Source organism: Magnolia sinica, chromosome 9 (assembly GCF_029962835.1).
Source record: "Magnolia sinica isolate HGM2019 chromosome 9, MsV1, whole genome shotgun sequence".
In the NCBI taxonomy this organism is placed as follows: domain Eukaryota; kingdom Viridiplantae; phylum Streptophyta; class Magnoliopsida; order Magnoliales; family Magnoliaceae; genus Magnolia; species Magnolia sinica.
Window position 1 is genome coordinate 14,371,957 of NC_080581.1, and position 20,267 is coordinate 14,392,223.

Below are 20,267 nucleotides of genomic sequence, written 5' to 3' on the forward strand. Positions count from 1 at the left end.
TTATGATTATAGGTGAATTTGAATCATGTTGCGATGATCCAAGCAATTTATAAAACAGCGCTAGCGATACTGTGATGGGCACCGGTTGGTCATTTGACTCATTTTATCTGAGTGTGGACAGTCTCTTGAACTATTGTTTTGGGGAGCCATTGATTAAAAAGTGTATGATCATTCAATGCCGACAGTTGGAGGCAGTCAGCATCAGCCGTGTATCTTGTCTAATTGTGTTTGACATGCCCAAACAAGTACATGGCAATACAGCCGGCCATTAACACCTTCTACGGTGTGGTACGGTGCCTTGGTGAGATTTGATTGATGGGGCTATTCGTGGTTAGAGATGTGCCGTGGCTTTTTAATGTTTTACCAGGAAACAGTATGCATTAAGCCCATCAGTGACATGCGTACAATCTTATCAATCAAATCGTAAGATGTAAGCTCCCAAATTATGACGGATCAAACTCAAGTAAGCTGCAACACTTCATGAAGGTGGCAGGGAAGAAAAAGTTGAGAAATGGGTCAGCTGTGGTTTTTAAATACCATCCAACCCATTCACAAGGTGAGTTCCACTGAAATCGAGGAAAACCCAAATTCTGTACCTATGTAAGACTGGGGTAGGGCACAAGAAGGTTCCAATGATAGGTTTCTCTATCCCCACTATTCTCTATTGTGTGACTCATTTAAGTCACGGATTAGCCTTATTTTTTGTATCATGTCCGCAGTTTGGGTGGATCCCAATGTCAGTGGATCCCTAATTGTGGGCTCCATTGCGATGGATATGCCTTACATCCACATCATTCATCTATTTTGACAATTTATTTTAGGGCACTACAGCAAAAATGAAGTAGATCCAAATCTCAAATGGACCATACCATACTAAATAGTTGTGATTGAAACCCCACTATTAAAAACTTCACAGGCTATGGGGATGTTTATTTATCATCCAACCTGTTGATAAGGTTACAAAGACCGAGATGAGAAGACACACAAGTATTAGCTTGATCCAAAACTATTGTAACTCTTGAGAAGTTGTAAATGATCATTTACCACTGGTTCTTATATTATGGTTCACCTAAGATTTAAATTTTCTTTATTTTTTGAATCATGCCTTAAAATGAGTTTTCAAAATGGACAGACAACGTATATATAAGACACATACATCACGGTGGGCCACGGTCGATCCACCAAAGCCAAGAAAGTAAACGTGAAACACATCACGGTGGCCCGCATAAAGCTTTTTATTTCACGTGCTCCTGCAATAGTAAATTCGCGTCCCTTACCATCCACTTCTCAGCAGGAAAACAAAAAACTTCAAATTCACCTATCCTTACTTTCCTGTCCATATTTCTCTCATCCAACGGCTGTAGAAGCATTGCATTGTAACTACCTTAAATACCCTGCATTGCATCATCACATCCATCAATCTTATCATAATCCAATCAACAGAATGACCCATCAGATCAAACCTTCCAAATTCAATTTCCTTCTCATTCAACGGCTATAAGAGGCATTACATCGTTACTACCATACAATACTTCGTATTGCATCATCATATCCATCCAAGATGATGATAAAGATAGTCTGATCATAACCCTTATGACCAATCACCAATCAACATAATGGCCCATTAGATCAACAGCTCCAAGCATCATAAGACAATGTAAGTGGGCCCCATTCACAGTATTTTCCCAAACACTCAAAATTCCCTCGGATCAACAAACAAAACAGGCGAACTTGGTTGAGATTGGACCCAATCAGGTGGCCCACCTTCCCCACCATCACAATACTCTTCCCCCACCAGCCTCTTCATACACCACACATCCTCAGCACATGAGAATCTCTGCCAATGTGGCACTGCTTCTTGAACTGGGTCCCGCCTCCCTACCTCAGCTACTATGGCCCCACATCCCACGTCATCACGCCCCATGTTATGTGCAAACCGACACAATGCTTTCATCAGCCCCATCCCACCCTTCCCTTCCATATACAATCCGTACAACAAATACACACCGAACGGCTGGAATACGTCGGGAATGGACGGTATCTGTAGCCACGGCATGAAGCCGTCTAAAACTCGGCTCCCTGCGCACCATGCGCGCGTTAGCGGTGATACGCCTTTCACCTGCAGCTTGAACACGTCCTTGCAGTTCCACACGCTCATTACAGCGAAGCTCGGCGGGAGTCGGCTTGCCTGTGGGTCCCACACGGGGAGGTGTTTCTTGGGTAATGCCATGAAGGTGCCGAGGTTGAGCTGGTTGGAGAGGATGGCGTCGATGTCTTTTGGGAAGAACTCGGCGGCTGAGAAGAGCCGACGGTAGATCGACTCGGCTAGTGGCGCGGCTAGGCGGATGACTGCGTGGCTTGAGCCGATGGGCTTGCGGTGCACGTGCACGGGCTGGACGAGGATGGTTGGGGTGCGGAACCTGATGTAGGCGCATTTTAGCGTGAAGAGGTTGATGGATGCCTGGTTGCCTCTTTCGGTCGCCATGTATGCGTACTCCGCACCCTTCTGTCTGCACCACTCCTCCAGCTTTTCCACTAGCTTTGTGCCTATGCCCAACCGCCTGAAATGGGGTGAAGTGCGCCGGCGGCGCATGTTAGTGAGCATACGCAGTGGTCCCTATCATGGATGGCTTAAATTTAAAAAACCTCAGCTATTGTAAAATCCTATCCAATATTACTTTCAGCCCACCAAGTTGGAAACAGATAGAGGTTGAAATGCGGACGGTGGGTGAGCTAAAAACAACAAATCAACGTGCGTTATTAAAGCAAAACAGCTCTAATTTCTTTTCCTTTTATGGTATGTTATCACCGTGTTATTTTGAGAAGTTAAAATAGAGTATGTGGATCCATACACATGCACGCATCGGTTGTATACGTTAGATATGTGTACTCGATCTAAACCATTGAAATAGTGGGACCGGTGTGGATGGGCCATAAACCCTAAAACCATATGGAACAGATCGTTTTAATTGACCGTTTGCTAAAATGAAGAGGTTAACATTTCAAATTCTATATCTAAATGCCTGATTATGGGAGTTACCATACTGTAATCAATCTGATTTTGAGTATAGCATACGGAAGGAGGTGGTCCAACGTGTGGACGGTTCTGATTGGTTTAGATGGCAGTGTGAATGACATGGATCACTGAACCAGCTTCTAATGAAGGATATGTATTTGTTGAATTCGTACCATTGAGTACTTTCCATCTACGCCGTTGAGTAGATGTCCATCAATCTGCCGGTGGACATTCATTTAAAGGAATTTACTTTTGACCCATTTATTGGGCTGTATAATAATTTGAGTTACCCGGGTTGTACGGTGGATGCATGTACAAGTATGATCTACCATCCTCTGCCAGGGTATAATTCCTCCCCAAAAACTGATGTTAGTTTTGCACCATTTAGAAAATGGTGGTGACTCTTCAAGTGTATGTATGGCATGATTATACGGCAATCAAGACCGTCCAAATAGCTCAAACAACTGCTGACGGAAAATTGCAGAAAAATTGAACTGATAAAATAATACAAATCATTTGATTTTTCCCTTCAAATTTGGACGACACACTACGTTGCTTTCAACCATCCATTTGATACCCCATTGATTGGATGGTGAGGATTGCTTGATCAGTGTGATTCTAGCTATAACTCATCTGCGGTGTAATCCCCAATTTGGATTCTCTGGATAGGTGAAATTCAGAGCACAATTTCTTAAATGGCACAAAACTAATATTGGAGTCTGTGGAGAAAAGTTTGATACTCCTGTAGAGTACGATGGATGATGCTCATGCGTACGTGGCAAACCAGCAATTCGAACTTAACCTTCCAACTTATGGGACCCAGTTTAGATGTACCATTAGCAAAAATTAATAATATTATTTTATTTTCTTATCATGGGATTGGGGGACATTTATTGGACGGTTAAAAACGAAAATAATCCAATGGTCCTGTTGCAACAAACAAGTGCCCAGGAATCAGAGGTTAGAATTGTTCAACCATCTGATAAGTTTTAGTCAGTGTACTTCACGTATACAGTGTCTTAGTGCCTGCATATGAAGAGTCATATGCTGCCAGAGTATCAAATAAATCCCCATTTTGGGGAGAGAAATTGACCCATGTAAATGCCACATTTTACCAGGCATCTTTTCAAAACGCTCCCAAACTTTACTTTCCCAAAGTAAGCCATGTTGTACGGACACAGTATTTGTAAACGAGAATACTCTTGCATTCACTTGGCCAAACACCTATCACTACGATTATAATCCGTAGCTATAGGTTACGAACGCTCCCTCTACAAATAGTGCGTCCGTAAAGAATGGTTTACTTCGGAAAAAGTAAAGTTTGGGAGCGCTTTTAAAAGACGCTGGGTAAAAGGTAGCATGTACAGTGGTCAATTACTCTTTTGGGGACGGACAAACTTGTGCTATTTTCACCGGTTATTCAACTCGGTGACTCGAGCATGCGGCATACAGGTTAGTCAATCCAGGCCGTCCAAATAGGATGCCCATTTCTCATGGTAGCATATACCAAGATGAAGATCTTACTCATTGAAAGATCTTAACCTGTGGTGTCAGTATCTGAATTCGAAACCGGAGAACTACTCCTCTAAATTATCCATTAGCTGGCCACTGATTGGATGGTTAGGATCATCCCATTGGTCTGATTCTTGGCATATGCTCCATCCTCACCAGGGCTCCCGAGCCACCACCATTTAAGAAATGGTGCAACAAACACACAACACGATTCAGTCGCATTATCTCCGCTACATACACCCTATTGCCCACAATACACGTGGATCAGTTTGTTCCTACCATCCATTTATAGGACAGCATTTGGATGGCTCGGATGGTCTGATTGGTGTATTTTTTTTTTTTGAATGTGTGGACCAGCAGTAAGATTTAGTAGATGAGTTGTACTGATCCACTGTCATAATGCCATGTGTACAGTTGGAAGGTAGGATCTACGGAGAGTGAGTGTAGACTGGATACTACTATACTAAAATTGTTTTGCAATTCTACTGTACAATCCACGTTTTCAAACCAAAACAATGTCCAAACGCGTTAGAAAAGTGGTTGCCTTTTCATGGGTTTGCGGGATAACGGTCTGGATTCATGTCCCTGGCCCTGTAGACAGCAGGAGACCGTTAAAATGTAGGAAAAGATTTATACTACGGAAGAGTATGTTGATTTGTACTCGCGCACACAGATGCTGTACACCCGGCATGCATGTAGACAAATGTAGACCGTCTGAACAGATGTTCCTAATCGTCTCGTGAGAAATTGTGAAATAAAGATTTCAACGGTTCAACTATATATATATATATATATATATATATATATATATATATGAAATGAAATGAAATGTTCCTGTCGAACTGAGATTCTGAATTTATGGCTATGACCCACTTCTATAGCGGGCTCCGTGATTTGAATGGTTTGGTGTACACGTGTAAAGTGACTGTATGCCCGCATAATGGTCTTCATACATGATCTAAAATGGTGAATCATCCATCGTACACATGGGATGCATTCATCTCAATCCGACCGTCCAAATTACACTCCCTGTTTAAATGTAGTATGATCCTTAAGTCAAAGCAATGGACAAATTTAACGGCCTGCTTTCTCCCATCAAATGTGGATCATTAAAATCTCGCATCGAGTGTGATTTTTTGTCCTTGCTCCATCCACAATGCGCCCCATGAATTGAACGGTCCAGATTTTCTTTTATGTGTTCCATGTATGGTGGGTGAGTCACACTAGTCTTGTCCCGAAAAAAAATAAAAAGTTCCAAAATCCACCACAAAAACGCTTCTCTTTCCATGAATTTCCGCATGAATGATGATTCCAACACCCCAAAACCACGCACAAAACGAGCCCCTTATGTCTAGGGGTTCACACGGTTCAGTTTGGTCCAGTTCTGGGGTGAAATCGGAACCGAACCATTCCTAATGGTTTTAGGAAATTCGGAACCGAAATCGGACCGTTGGCACCCTAGAACCGAACAGGAACCGAACCGTTCGGATCGGTTCCACGGTTCTGGGCTTTTTATAATCTAGCCCAATTGCAAGTCCATGTCCATTTATGTTGTGGTCCATTTGATGAATGGTTTGGATATTGTATAAGGTTTGCAAATATACATTTACGAAAATAATTGTTTTAGAGAAAATAATTATAAGGTGTGCAAAAATACATCGGTTCGGTTCCACGATTCGGTTCTACGGATTGGATTCACGTTTTGGTTCTATGGATCGGTTCACGGTTCGGTTCGTTCTACATACCCCCAAACCGAGAACCGAACCGATGTCACCGGTTCTTTGATTTTTGGAACCGGAATCGGAACCGATGCACTCTAGAACCGGACCAATCGGACTGTTTGGTCGGTTCCGGTCCAGTTCCACAGTTCTACCAGTTAAATGTGCACCCCTACTTATGTCAGTGGAAAAAGTTGGATACTCTTGTAGAGTGTGATGGTTGATACTCAAGCAATAAGAAGTTGTGCACTTTCCATTCACTTAACTTAAACTAAACTGTCCACATAATAGGCCTTAATTTGGATGGATCGCACTTCAAAATTTACAGTAATTCCGTTTCCTAATTAGAGGATTGGTGGAGAGTAAATGAACGCTTGTAAAAGTTCAACAATCAAATGTCCATTTATCAGAGTTCAAGAACGATCATCCCATATGATTTTTTGCTGATGACCTATCCATGGTAGGTCCTTAATCGGACGGTTTAATTTAAGTTAATGTATGCAGAGTACAGAATTTCTAGGTGCATGTGCATGAACCATCATACTCAGTCAGAAATTCAAACAAAACCCAATACATTTAAAGCAATCCAGACCGTCCAAACTGTGGGCCTCCTTGTGTACGGAGCATAGCCCAAAACTCAGAGTAATTGAACGATCCAAGCCGCCCATTTGGTCACTATCAAATTCAATGGGCGAAATCGAACAGTACTCTTTGGGCCATGTTCCATCCACTGACATGCTTGATTTGTCCAGTCTGGATTACCGTACATGTGTGACACGTGTATGGTGGAGAGAGAGAAAACCTGTGTGTGGGGGAAACTCTCAGCCCGAGGATGTACGCGACCTTCGTATAGATCGGAAAATCAGTGAAAGGCTTTCTTCCTCTCGTCACAGTTTTTATGCAACCTCTTATCACACCAACTATCCCTTTCTCTCCTTCATACTCTGCAACCTGTCCAACAACAATACACCCACAGGCTCATGTTAGCTTATCTCTACACTTCTCACTAACATGCACCAGTGTAGCACAAAACACTCCACCGGGTCGCCTAAAACATATGTTACCAATGAAGAATTATCACAGACCAGAGTATGATCATGGGTTCCCGAAACCATGCCAGCTTATGTTAGACATATCTTAATAATATCACTAACGTGCACCGGTCCCCCCCGGAATATATGTGAATAATGAAGAATTATCAAGGGCTAGAGTTAGATAGTGGGTTCCTGAAACCTCACCGGCTTATGTTAGATACATCCTATAAATCTCACTAAAGTGCACCACTCCACTTAAAACATATGTTGCTGATGAAGAATTATCAAAGGCTAGAGTTAGATCATGGGTTCCAGAAACCGCTCTGGCCTACGTTAGACATATCCTAAAAAGCTCACTAAAGTGCGCGAGTCCACCCGACATATGTTGGTACTGAAGAATTATCAAAGGCCGGAGCTAGATCATTGGTTGCCGAAGCGCCCCGGCATATGTTAGACATATCCTATAAATCTGACTAAAGTGCACCTGTCCACCCGAAATATATTTTGCTAATGAAAATTTACCAAAGGCCAGAGTTATATCGCGGGTTCTGAAACTGCACCGGCTTACATTAGACATATCCTATAAATCTCACTAATGTGCACGGGTCCACCTGAAACGTATGTTGCTGATGAGGAATTATTGAAAGTGAGAGTTCCGTCGCGGGTCCCGAAACCGCTCTCGTTTATGTTAGACGCATCCTATAAATCTCACTAACGTGCACGGGTCCACCTGAAACATATATACGTTACTAATGAAGAATTACTAAAAGCCACAATTAGATCATGGTGTCCCAAAACAGCACCGGCTTACGTTAATCACATCATGCAAATCTCGCTAACGTGCACCACCGGTGGACTGGACACCTGACCGGGAAATGTCCGGCAACTTCATTGTGTCTTTGAATGTAATGATAATCCAACAATAATTACCAGCATGAGGTAGACCGGTGAATGGCGGATACGGCAAATCGCGTCCCCCATGAAGTCAGTGAAGATCGACGGCTTGCCGCTGGGCCCCACCTCGCACCGGCGCTCCATTTCTTCGACGGCATGGCTATCTCTCTCAGCGTCGAACTCCCTCACCAAAATTTCTACCATTTTTTTTTTTTATAGAATTATATGATATGATCTAATGCTTAGAGGATTTGATTAACTCACTTCAGTTTATATGTACTTCACCCCAATAGCCCTATTTATATACTTACTAGTGGAATTCATTTCATACTGTTCACACTCAAGCATACGGAATCGTACATCTGGCACTTAACCAACTCAAGTTAAACCGTCAGATCATGGGGCCCACCATAATCAGATTGATTAACGATTCTAACTCCAGATTAATAGAAATTTTTATGTTGAATTAAGATGGTTGCTAATTTTCACTTAAAACCGTCCAATAGATGGCTGGAAATTCGACATAATCTGATGATGAATGACTGTAATTTTTGGTTCATGGTCCGTCTTAAGTAAGGCTCATGATTTGGACGGTTTATCTTGAGCTTCGTCTATGCCACGTGTATAAACGCCAAGTGCGTGTGTACGATATGGAACACTCTTCAGAGTATAAATGTTTCCTCTAAAGAATTAGATGATTATGATGATGATGATGATGATTATGGTGATTAGGGAGATATGCTCTTTATTTTCGACAATGATTGGTGGAGTGGGGGATTACACGAGATTTGGCGGCTTTGGCGCCACGTTTTTTATATTATGGTGGATGGTCATGTATGATGTATGACATGCCTCATGACTCATGACTGTTCTAACATGTCATGCGTTGTTCATCCATCCACATCATCTTCAGGACTGGTTTAAGTGGCTTGCGCGCGTGAGACAGAGGAGGTTCTTTGCGGTACAAATGCCAACGTGGCACGAATGTTTTGAGATCCGATCCATTCTTTAGTTGGGAATATAGTTAGATCTTTCATGTGTGTTCAATAATCAAGTGGGCCCCACAGATGGAAACTTCATTTTTTTCTTCTCTTTATTAGTGGACGATGGGGCCTACCTGTTCAATGGACGGATCTTGAATAAATCTGTCACGTTGCCACTTGTCCATCCATGAGCCAATCCCTCTTGCGTGTCTTTTTTTGGTTCTACGGTCGGAAGCATCTGAATATATTGATGTGGAGAAATCCTCCGAGATTGAGGCGATTCGCGGCATATGTATGAGGGACAGACCATTCATTATGTGGGGCCCACCATGAACAATCCTCTTGCCTAAAAATAAATCTGGTCCAGTGATCAGTAAATGATCCGCACCCGTACGTTGAGTATTAACCGAATCATCTTTGTTTTCACCACTGATATTGTTCATGCACGTGTGGCACACGTGATGAGTAGGACTGCATCATGTTTGGATGGACGTGGATTTCCAGCTAAAGGCAAGTTCCTGCACGAGGATGTCAGGTGGGGCCACCACCAATTTCGGGGGAAATATGCTTTGTTCATCCGTTCGAGTTCATTTTAGGACAAGCGGCCAAAAATGAGGTGGATCCAAGGCTAAAGTGGTCCACATGAGAGGAAAATTGGGAAAAGAAATACCTACTGTAGAAACCTTCCTGGGCTCCACCTTAATGTTTATATGGCATCCAAACCATTTATAAGGTCATTACCATAGGATGAAGAGAAAATACAAAAAATTTAGGCCGAAATAAAGCTTTTATGGCCATAAAAATGTTTCAACTATTCTCACTGAATCCCAACTGATTCCTCTCGTGTGGCCCACTTGAGTCTTAGATCCGCCTCATTTTTTGTCACTTGTCCTAAAATGAGTTCACAAACCGGATGAATGAAGTATATTTCCCACAAACATGGTGGTGGCCCCACCCAGCATCCTTGTGCAGTAACTGCCTGGGAAAGGCTTCCATGGGAAATCCGCATCCTGTTTGGATCCATTGAATGCTCACAGTGGTCCCTACCTGATGAACGGACCGGATCTCGGACGGTATTGCCAAACTGCCCCTAATGGCAGGTGTGCACTTCCCTCTGATTTCTCCCATCACGTGAGCGGACTTTTGCCGACTGGGGAGAGAATTGCGTGTGACCCAGGGCAGTGAGATAGGGTCAAGGTGTAGGGCCCAAAGATGTTCATGACAAATTCACTGTATCTATCCATTTTTGAAAGACCACGTTAAGGCACGACTCTAAAAATCAGACATTGAAAATTCAAAATTAAACCATGGTGAATAACGTGGATTGCCCTTGGTTTTTTTTTTTTTGGGTTAGCTTGTTAGTACATACCCACGTCAGTACACACACTCCATGTTGGCCACCCCTGCTAGGGATCGTTACCAAGACTTCAACTGTTGAAACGTGGTATCTCCACTCAGTCTGCCAGTTGAGCCATGGATCGTTGTGTGGATTGCCCTCGCTTTTGTAGGAACAAATTTATTTTGTGAGAAATTCACTTCATTTATACATTTTGTCGAACTGTATTAAGATACGAGTCAAAAAATTTGACAGATCCAAATCTCAAGTATAATAAAACGAAATTAATATTCATCTTTTTAATTCGGTAAGAATGACCTTGTTGGTTCGATGGCACATAAGTATAATAGAAGTCTCAGGATGCTTTGACCATTAGTATTTTTTTTACCCACTTTTAGTATTTTTTTACCCACTTGTCCCTGTCAGGTAACTAGAGTTTTCGAGCTGCCTTATATTTAGCCCATGACATAAACCGACAGAGCAGACAAATGAGGACTTCTGACAAACATTATATCAGCCCCACCTGTCTTTCCAGGGGAAGTTACTGCAAAAGGCCAATCATCATCCCTTGGCCAATGGGGAACCGAAACGTGTAAGGTTTTAAAAGCTGGTGAGGTGCCTACATATTCGTCATCCTTTCTCTTGACCTGTTGGTTTTAAAATGACTCTAAATGCTCCGAAGGCAAATGAGGAAAATATCCTTATCATGTGTTGGACGGTTTGCTTCACTCCCCAATTTTAGCGGTGGAGATTCATTCTCAAGGTTAAACGACTTAGGTGACTTACAATCGTCCATCTCAAGTTGAGTTACGGTGATAAATGAATTCAGATTGAAATTTACTTTCTAGAGTTTTATCTTTTTATGATTCTTATTTTTAAGATGAATTTTAAAATTAAAGAAATGAATTTTATTTTACAATTACATTTTTAAAAAGCCTATATAAACATCTATTCTCTCCTCTCCATTACCTTGCGGGGCCTATTTGATTTTTCGGCTCAAGTGTAATTACCATGTAAATGGATATTAATTATTTACCTCGGTAATTATCATATCTTTCCCAATGTAGATGTGACAGCTTACTTTTTTAACACTTAAATAGAGAAATGTACAACATCAATGTGGATCCCATTGTAATGTATGTTATTTATCAACGCTGCTCATTTGTTATGCCAGCTGAATTTATTACATGAGCAAAAAAATGAGGCAGATCCAAAGCTCAAGTGGACCACACCATAGGAAACAACGGGAATCGAACACCTACCATTAAAAACTTCTTGGGCTCTTTAAAAGTTTTGGATCAAGCTGATATTTGTGTTTTCCCTTATTTATGTCTATGTGACCCTATAAATGGGTTAGATGATGAAAAAACCTTAATGTAGGACCTAGTGAAGAAAAAAACTTTCAATGGTGGGGTTATTGTTTCCTTTCGTGTGGGCCATTTGAGTGATGGATCTGCTTCATTTTTCGGTTCATGCTCTAAAATATTTTAATAAAATAGATAGACAATGCGGATATATCATATACATTACGGTGGGGTCCACATATTTAAGCCAACACTTTTGTTTCGATTTTTAAGGTGGAATTACTCTCATATTTTCAAACAAGGTGAAAAAGTAATAATTACTTATTTACCATGGAAAACATGTATCATGGAACATCAAACATGCCCGCCTCAATATTTGGTGTAAGTACAGGTATACCATGGTTAAAGCATAATAAAAAAGCAGTCTAAATTGTTAGTAATATATATTTACAGAATTTCATATCTATTTTTTAACAAAACTCGACCTCTTAAAAACAAAACCTATGTGAGCCCTATCATGATGTATGTGTTATATCTACAACGTCTATTCATTTACTCAAATTATTTTAGACCTTGAGCTCAAAAATAGGCAGATTTATAGCTCAAGTGGAACACACCGTAGAAATCAGCAGATTCAACTGTGAGTGTCATCATTCCCACTGCCTCCTTTAATTTGGTCTACTTGAGCTTTGGATCTACCTCATGTTTTTGGCTCATGTCCTAAAATGATCCACCTATATTATGGTGGGACTTACAGAGATTTACCACATCAATGTGGTAAGATATGTATTCAAAATAATATCTCTTTTCAGTGGCGTATTTACTATTTTTGGAATTCAAGTACTTAGATATTCTGCCATAACACTATGTCCAATCACCACTTATCTAAACGCTCCAGTTGTCAAAGGATGGCATATCAATGACCTTAACACTAACAATACACAATACACAGGTTGGGTAAGTGATTTTTTAGAGTTTTGCTATGCCACAACTGGGTCAGTGATCTACAACTATCTTATTTGAATGGTGGATGAGGTGTTACCATCTTTTAAAGAAGTAGCTATCACAAGGCAAGACACCAGATCCTGTGACCCAGTACCCTCTCTTCTGTCCAAATGTCCCTTATGTAGGACACCAGAACCATGAAATCAGTGGGCCCAACCATGAAGTTCACCTGGTACAAAAATTAGGTTTGCTTGATCATCAGGTGCACCACATTGCATGAATAAATGGAAACCGTTTCTCTAACTCCACGTACAGGTCTGACTGGTGGGGAATCTCTTTCGGATTGTAGTACCTTCCTGCCCAAGTTGTATTCTAGCGGGAAAGATGGCATGTTGCAACAAGTTACGGTACCTTTTTAAAATGTTAGTGAACTATCTATTAGGTCCTTAGGTCCTGAGAAGCCTAATCATTTCATCCAGCTATCACTACCGAATAATTTTATAATTTCACACGGTGATTTAGCTAAATCTAGTTCATTTGGAGTAATATATGTTATGTCATGTTACAAAGCTGTTATTATATTGAGAGCGGCTACTTCATTGTTTTTTTTCCACATTAGAGTATAGTAGATCAGTGTGAATTTGTGAACATGTCCAAAGGAAACCATGTAAATTTTTGTATTGTGGTTTACATCTCTTCTTTGTTTGTTTGTTTTTTTTTTTTTTTTTTAAATTTTCTTTTTCTTAGTTTTTGTTTTTTTAAATTTTTTTTTATTATAGTACCTTCCTGCCCAAGTTGTATTCTAGCGGGAAAGATTGCATGTTGCAACAAGTTATGGTACCTTTTTAAAATGTTAGTGAACTATCCGGTAGGTTCTGAGAAGCCTAATCATTTCATCCAACTATCACTATTGAGGAGGATAATTTTGTAATTTGTATTTTAGCTAAACCTAATTCATCTGGGGTAATATATGTCATGTCACGAGACAAAGCCGTCATTATATTGAGAGGGTTTTTTTTTTATTTTTATTTTTTATTTTTTTATTTTTTTTATTTTTTATAATATTGTTGTGTTTGTGGTTGAAAAGGGATTTTTTCTCCCAACACCATTCAATGAGCCTAATCAGGGAGAAACCAAGGAGCCCTTTGGTAACATGAAAAAGTTAGGACCCGAATGAGCTAGTGTAGGCTTATAGTTATTCTGAGGGATGATTTAATGCTTGTTGAGGGATGATTCGGCGCTTGTTGAGAGATGTCTTTGTTAGAAATGTAAGTGATTCTTGTAAACAACGGAGGATAGACAAAAGATAACGAGATTGTAACACCCTGGGTTTTCAGGGGTCATGTAAGAACTCGGCTCTCGAATTCCCAGGTGTCATGGGTGCCCTAATGGGCTTTATATTTTAATTACATTTGGATGATCTCATAAACAATGAAGGATTTAGCAAGGCATGAAACAGAAGTACGTTATAAGCAGTATCAATTGCTACTAATTATAAAAATATCTAGACAATGAATCCAAAGTAATCCAAATAAGGAACTAGTCCCACCCATATACGACCCAAAGCAACTAGGGCCCTCGTCCATACCCTGCGTTAGCCCAAGCTCAACTAAACGGATCCGTCGAAAGTCTGGAAGCAAAGAAGCTCCTCTTCCCTATCCTCACTCACCTCGCTCGGCTCATCGAGCTCTGCCTCACCTGCATCTAGAAAAGGGTTTGGTTGGTGTTTTAAAACACCGTCCCAGAGTGGGAGTGAGTGATCAACTCAGTGGGTGCTATTAATCTTAAGTTATCATAGGCATCAATTATAATATGATCTTAATGAAAAGCGGTCAAGCACAAACATCTAACTAATCTTATTAATACGCATGTATGCAGGATGATATGATGCATGCCCTCGCCACAACACTCCCTCGAGCGACTCCATCTAACGATCGCGTATGACAACATTCCCTCAGTGCGACCTCGACTGCCGAGTCGCCACCCTAACTAGTGCGATGCAATGCGATCGTGTTAGCCAAGTTATTAGTTAAGTCCATTCATCCAGCAGATTGGGGAATCTGGTACACCTCACGTATTAATGCCCTAAACTGGGTGCGAGGCTAAGACCCCCCAATGCATGAGGCCGAGACCCCGCGGTCCGTGATCCCATCGGGTTCCTCATCCCTGACTTCAAGCACATGAGGAGTGCCAAGAGAAAGGGATCGCTCGCAGTCACTACGGGGAGGCGCGGTACCCCAGCGTAGGCTGACAGCTTGGACACAGTGTCCCATTCCACCATGCCCGGCTCACGAGACTGTGGACCAATTTTAAGTGGGTTATTGATGAGCTACAACGGTCGTAAGGTGTTCCAGGTTCCATACATGTGTGAGCAAATAGGGTTAACAAACAAGGTTGGTCAGACAGTAGGCTAGACCGTATGAGTCAGGCGAGCGTGAGACGAGTGACATCGGGCACAAGGGACCTATGTAATCGAACTATAGCCACCCGAACACACCCGCCCAAACTCTCGAGTCTAGCCATAGCATAGTCCTACCGATGGAACTACCATCTCTCTTCATGTTCCTGACCAACCCAAGAGGGTGAGGTGATCCATAACGTGTCAACTATCCAAGTTATCAACAAGCTTAACATTATCATATTCTCAGGCATCTCAACCATATAAAATGGACATTCCTACAAGTAAGTAACATTATCAAGAAATAAAGTGCGTGTGTGAGTGTGGGTTCGTGAGGAAGCTAAGCACTTCCTCCATCTTAAGAAATCATATACACAAGGGTAATGAATCATACATCCTATGAAGCAACAACACATTGAAATATCAAATAAGGCATGAACATGTAATAATCCATACACAAATCAGGTGAGAGGCAAGAACAATTATCATAAGAGTCAAACCTACAATTCCATATTATTTCAACAAACATACAATTCCTAGGGTTCCTCTAGTTTCTCCTAATATGGCATCCAAGCAATCAAAATCATTAATCTCATCCTATAATTGGTGCTAGACCACCTAAGAACAATAGTCCGCACCTATGGATCGTTGGAGACTTGGAAAACGACCTAGGAATGAGGCTTTTGGGGTCGGACGACCGGATTTCCTAAAACAACCATTTGCATGTTAGAAATCTATGAAATCCCTTCTCATCACAAGGGTTTTAAGGAAAAAGGGGTGAGGGATTTACCTACATAATCAACGGAAGTGGTTCTTGCGGTTGTGGTGGAGGGTTTTCTTGGAGAAGAGGTGGAGAGTTGCAAGATTGAGCTTCCTTGGGCCCCACCATCAACAAAACCCTCCTTCACTCTCTTCTTCCTCTCTCTTTCTCCTCCTTTCTCCTCTTTTCTCCTCTTTCTCTTCTCCTTTTTCTCTCTTCTCTCTTTCCTTCTCTAGGGCAAAATCGTATGGGGAGAGGGGTGCCCAAAAGAAGCCCATTTTATAATGCCAGATTTGGTGCAAATGGCCCTAAATGTTGGGTTTTCACTATACTAGCCCTATGGGAGAGTTTTTCTAGCCTCTAGGGCCCACTATGGGGTGTACAAGTTGATATACACCGTTGGATAGTTGGCCCTAATGATGATCTACGTACGTATATGATCGGCCCGCCATTCGGATGTGCCGATCGACAGATATGATTAGAAGTCTGTTCAACGGTCACCGATAGTCGATCGGGGCCGCGGCTATATGGATATGAGAAGGGAAATATCCTTACTCTATGGGTAAATTTTGGTCGTAAACCGACGGTCCGAAATCCTCAACTTTGCATAAGAGTGGACGACCCAATTCACTTAAGTTTCAGCTTCTTCCTTTAGGGTATTTGCACTTCTTATGCACTCATCTTTCGGCTCAAGTTGAGCGGTTCTGGATAGTATCCCGGTCCAACTCCTGCGATGGGCGTCAAGCCCAGTAAGATGGACATTATTATATAGTTTTGGAACTAGTGGCTCACCAACGAGCGGTCTAGAGCTCGTTCGAAAAATCAGGACATTTTTAGAATGAATTAGGCATTGAAATTTCTCAGGGGCAATGATTAGGGTTTGGATTAACTATGTTCATAGTGTGGCCTATTTATAACTAGTAAAAGTGGAGATTTGGTCATGCTTACTCTAAACCGTCGGTTTTAGGTTAAAAGAGTAACGGGGTTGCTCTGATGGGTTCCTGGTCATGAAATTTATAGGACAGTTGATCCATGGCCTGATGAAGGGCAATGCAAAATTTGAGGGCAAACGGATGCGGGGTTTTACCGCAACGGTCCAATTTGCGACCAATGGTTTTCGTGCCACGATCGGGTCCCAGATTTTGTGGATGAGTGTAGGACAACACACTAGACCTTCACTGTAAATTTAAAAGAAATTTGATGGCTGAAAAGCCCGGAGTCTCAATTTCATTCATCGGTGCCAGATTTCAACTCTGGCCTTGGGTGGGTTGACAAGTACTGTTGGAACGACTCTGATAATTAACTTCTGGGTGTCCAATGAGTCCGTGGTCCGCGGTAGACTACAAGTCCAGTGAGATCTATGGTTCCCTAAAGTTTTATAATTTTCTGACCTTCCTGCATCGCGGTATAGCCCATACGGGCTATTGCTAAGTGTAAACGGGTTATCGGCTTGACGGCCCGCACTCGGTCCAATCACGACCAGACTGGTCCACCCGTGTATAAGCTAACATCGAGTGCTAATGGTCAGTAAGTGATAGTATGAGTTAATTAAAAAAAATTTAAGGATTTTTGGAAATCTAAAACTGTGAAAAATTCAGGATGTTACAGAGATGATCAGATCTATCGGGTTCAAGACTTGACTTGAATAGTCAATTTCTTAAGACAGATTTACTGCCCTTTTTCTGAAAGTTCCAACAAGTGCAAACGAAGGTAATCTGTAAATTGTCTTTAGGATACAATGAACTCACTATCCGAATTTCAACATGAAATTTGCACATTTAAGTGTTGAACAGATCTCTAGTTTTGACATCAATATGCCTTTAAGACGTTCAGAAAAAAACTTAGTAAGAAGTTAGATCGAGAGTAATTACACAGAAGATGATATAATATTAAGAATTAAGAGTATTTTCTTTTGGATTATAGTATCTAGGATTTATATTAATTGAAAGGTTATGGATTTCTTCCTAAAGAGATGTTAAGATGTCACTTCAAGAAATCTATACCCAGTTACAGCAAACAATATCCCTTCATGAAAGGACATGACTCGTTGTCGTATGGCAGTTATTTCTGTATCCATTCAGACAGAAACAGTTATCCAATAGTAAAAACTGTATATACATAAGCGACATGTGGCATAGGTGCCTCATGTCATAATTACTCTCAATCAACAAAAGGTAATATCTTCAGGGTAAACCCTAGTCCAATTCAGTTGTACCATGGCCCAAAAAGTTTAAGCCATGTGTCAAAAAGACCAAGGCTCTTTTTGCTCCTTGCGACGATGCGCAGGTGCGAAGTACTAAGTGTGCCTAATAAAGTGCCAAAAAGTGCCCAAGCAGCCCTACAACCCATGCCGTGCGCGCGCGCACCGTCCTCGAGGAGATTTGAACCTTGGTTACATAAGCAAAAACCCCTTCTCTTACTGACTGGCTATACACACTATTTATGGAAAGTTTAAATAATTAATATATTTATTTACTTTCTAAAAGTAACTTTATTTTTGAAATTTAATTTTATTCTAAAAAACACAACAATCCCCCACAATTTCAAAAATAAAATCAGATTTTAGAACGAATGGCATATCAGTATAAATAAGTGCATAAGTAAAGGTATCTTTTGGATTTGAACCTTTACTTTAGTATATACGTATTAAAGTTATGTCAGGTACTTAGTGACCCATTGGTCTTGAACTAAGGACCTTATATGACTCACCAGACACATAACACATATCTATTCATATATAACTAGAGATCTAAAAGTTCACACATTTCTAGCCTTATGTATATCCTTATTTCATGAGTATTCTAGAGACGATCCCAATCTCTTCAAAAGTGACCTCACTTCTCTACTCATATAGGTATATCTATCAAAGATGATTCTGCTTCATCTTAGGAAAGTCTGCTTATATATCTATTAAGAGTTAGTATTCAGCCTCTTATGAAATGCAGAAACTAAACACTAGACTTTTTAGGAATGAGATTTAAATTTTCTTTTTCTAGTGTATATTTCAGTCACATACTTGAGTTGTTTGTCCCTTTAAATCTAGCTTATATTTCAAAACATAAGTAGGGTTTCCATCAAGAGTGAAAGTTATATCTTTATGGATCTTAGTCTTATTGCTTTAGTGGTTCTTCTTATTTGATCTCTTGATAAACCTTTTGTCAAGGGATCTGCTATGTTCAGGATGGATTTAACATATTCCACTGTGATTACTCCATCTTTGAGCAATCCTTTAACAAAGTTATGTCTTAAACCTACATTTCTAAACTTACCATTATAAGTCTTACTCATAGCACGATAAAGATTAGCCTAACTATCATAAAAGATAGATATGGCAGGAGTAGGTTTTGGCCAATATAGGATTTCCAACAGTAGGTATCTTAGCTATTCACATTCTTTATAAGCAGCGCCAAGTGCAGTAAACTACTACAAAAAAGAGGATTTTTAGCGACGAAACTTTTAGCGACGCAACTTTTTTTTATCGCTAAAAATGACTTTTAACAACGAAATTATAAATTCGTAGCTAAAAGTCATTTTTAGTGACGAAAATTTTTGTCACTAAAAGTAATTTTCCCGCTATTGTGAAAATTTTCCTGCTAAGAGTTTTCGCGACGAAAATTTTCGTTGCTAAAGGGTGTTTTGAATTTTTGAAAAAATAAAAAAATCAAAAAGTTTCCTTTTAGTGACTAAATTAATTTCGTAGCTAAAAGCCACCTTTAGCGATGAAAATTTTCGTTGCTAAAGGGTGTTTTGAATTTTTGAAAAAACAAAAAAGTCGAGATGTTTCCTTTTAGCGACGAAATTAATTTTGTAGCTAAAGGTGGCTTTTAGCGACGAAAATCTTCGTCACTAAAGGGTGTTTGGAATTTTTCAAAAAAACAAAAAAGTCGAGAAGTTTCCTTTTAGCGACGAAATTAATTTCGTAGCTAAAGGTGGCTTTTAGCGACGAAAATTTTCATCGCTGAATGGTGTTTTTAATTTTTGAAAAGATAAAAAAGTCGAGAAGTTCCCTTTTAGCGACGAAATTAATTTCGTAGCTAAAGGTAGCTTTCAGTGACGAAAATTTTCGTTGCTAAAGGTTGTTTTCAATTTTTGAAAAAAAAAAGTCGAGAAGTTTCCTTTTAGTGACGAAAATTTTCGTCGCTAAAGGACGTTTTGAATTTTAACAAAAAAAATTTGCGCTGTCTTGGAAATGTTCATGGTAAGACTTTTACCGACGAAAATGTTCGTCGGTAAAAATGTATTTCCTAAATCTTTTTCCCGACGGCTGAAAACCGTCGGTAATAATGTAAAAATGTTTTAATTTTTAAAAATTTTTGTTAGTAAAAATATGTATATATATATATATATATATATATATATATATATAT

The 20,267-nt window shown here is 40.4% G+C and overlaps 1 protein-coding gene and 1 long non-coding RNA gene across 3 annotated transcripts in view; one reads left to right on the forward strand and one right to left on the reverse strand.

The window, feature by feature from the left end:
- The window catches only part of LOC131256958 (uncharacterized), a 91,318-nt gene that overhangs the window by 60,636 nt on the left and 10,415 nt on the right, over nt 1-20,267 (forward strand). The gene's annotated exons all lie outside the window — the stretch shown is intronic.
- Nucleotides 1,455-8,429, reverse strand: LOC131256956 (probable N-acetyltransferase HLS1). The gene is made up of 3 exons (XM_058258079.1): nt 8,211-8,429; nt 7,049-7,197; nt 1,455-2,561 (listed from the first exon to the last, which is right to left on the reverse strand). The coding sequence occupies exons 1-3, from the start codon at nt 8,376-8,378 to the stop codon at nt 1,694-1,696; spliced, it is 1,185 nt and encodes a 394-aa protein (XP_058114062.1). The 5' UTR covers nt 8,379-8,429; the 3' UTR covers nt 1,455-1,693.

What these genes read in the sequence shown, in the direction of transcription:
- LOC131256956 (XM_058258079.1), bottom strand. Translation starts at nt 8,378, where the DNA reads ATGGTAGAAATTTTGGTGAGGGAGTTCGACGCTGAGAGAGATAGCCAT. An exon ending in CACCGGTCTACCTCATGCTG is followed by an intron (nt 7,198 to 8,210) that starts GTAATTATTGTT and finishes GTTGTTGGACAG; the next exon opens with GTTGCAGAGTATGAAGGAGA. An exon ending in AGAGTTTCCCCCACACACAG is followed by an intron (nt 2,562 to 7,048) that starts GTTTTCTCTCTC and finishes ACCCCATTTCAG; the next exon opens with GCGGTTGGGCATAGGCACAA.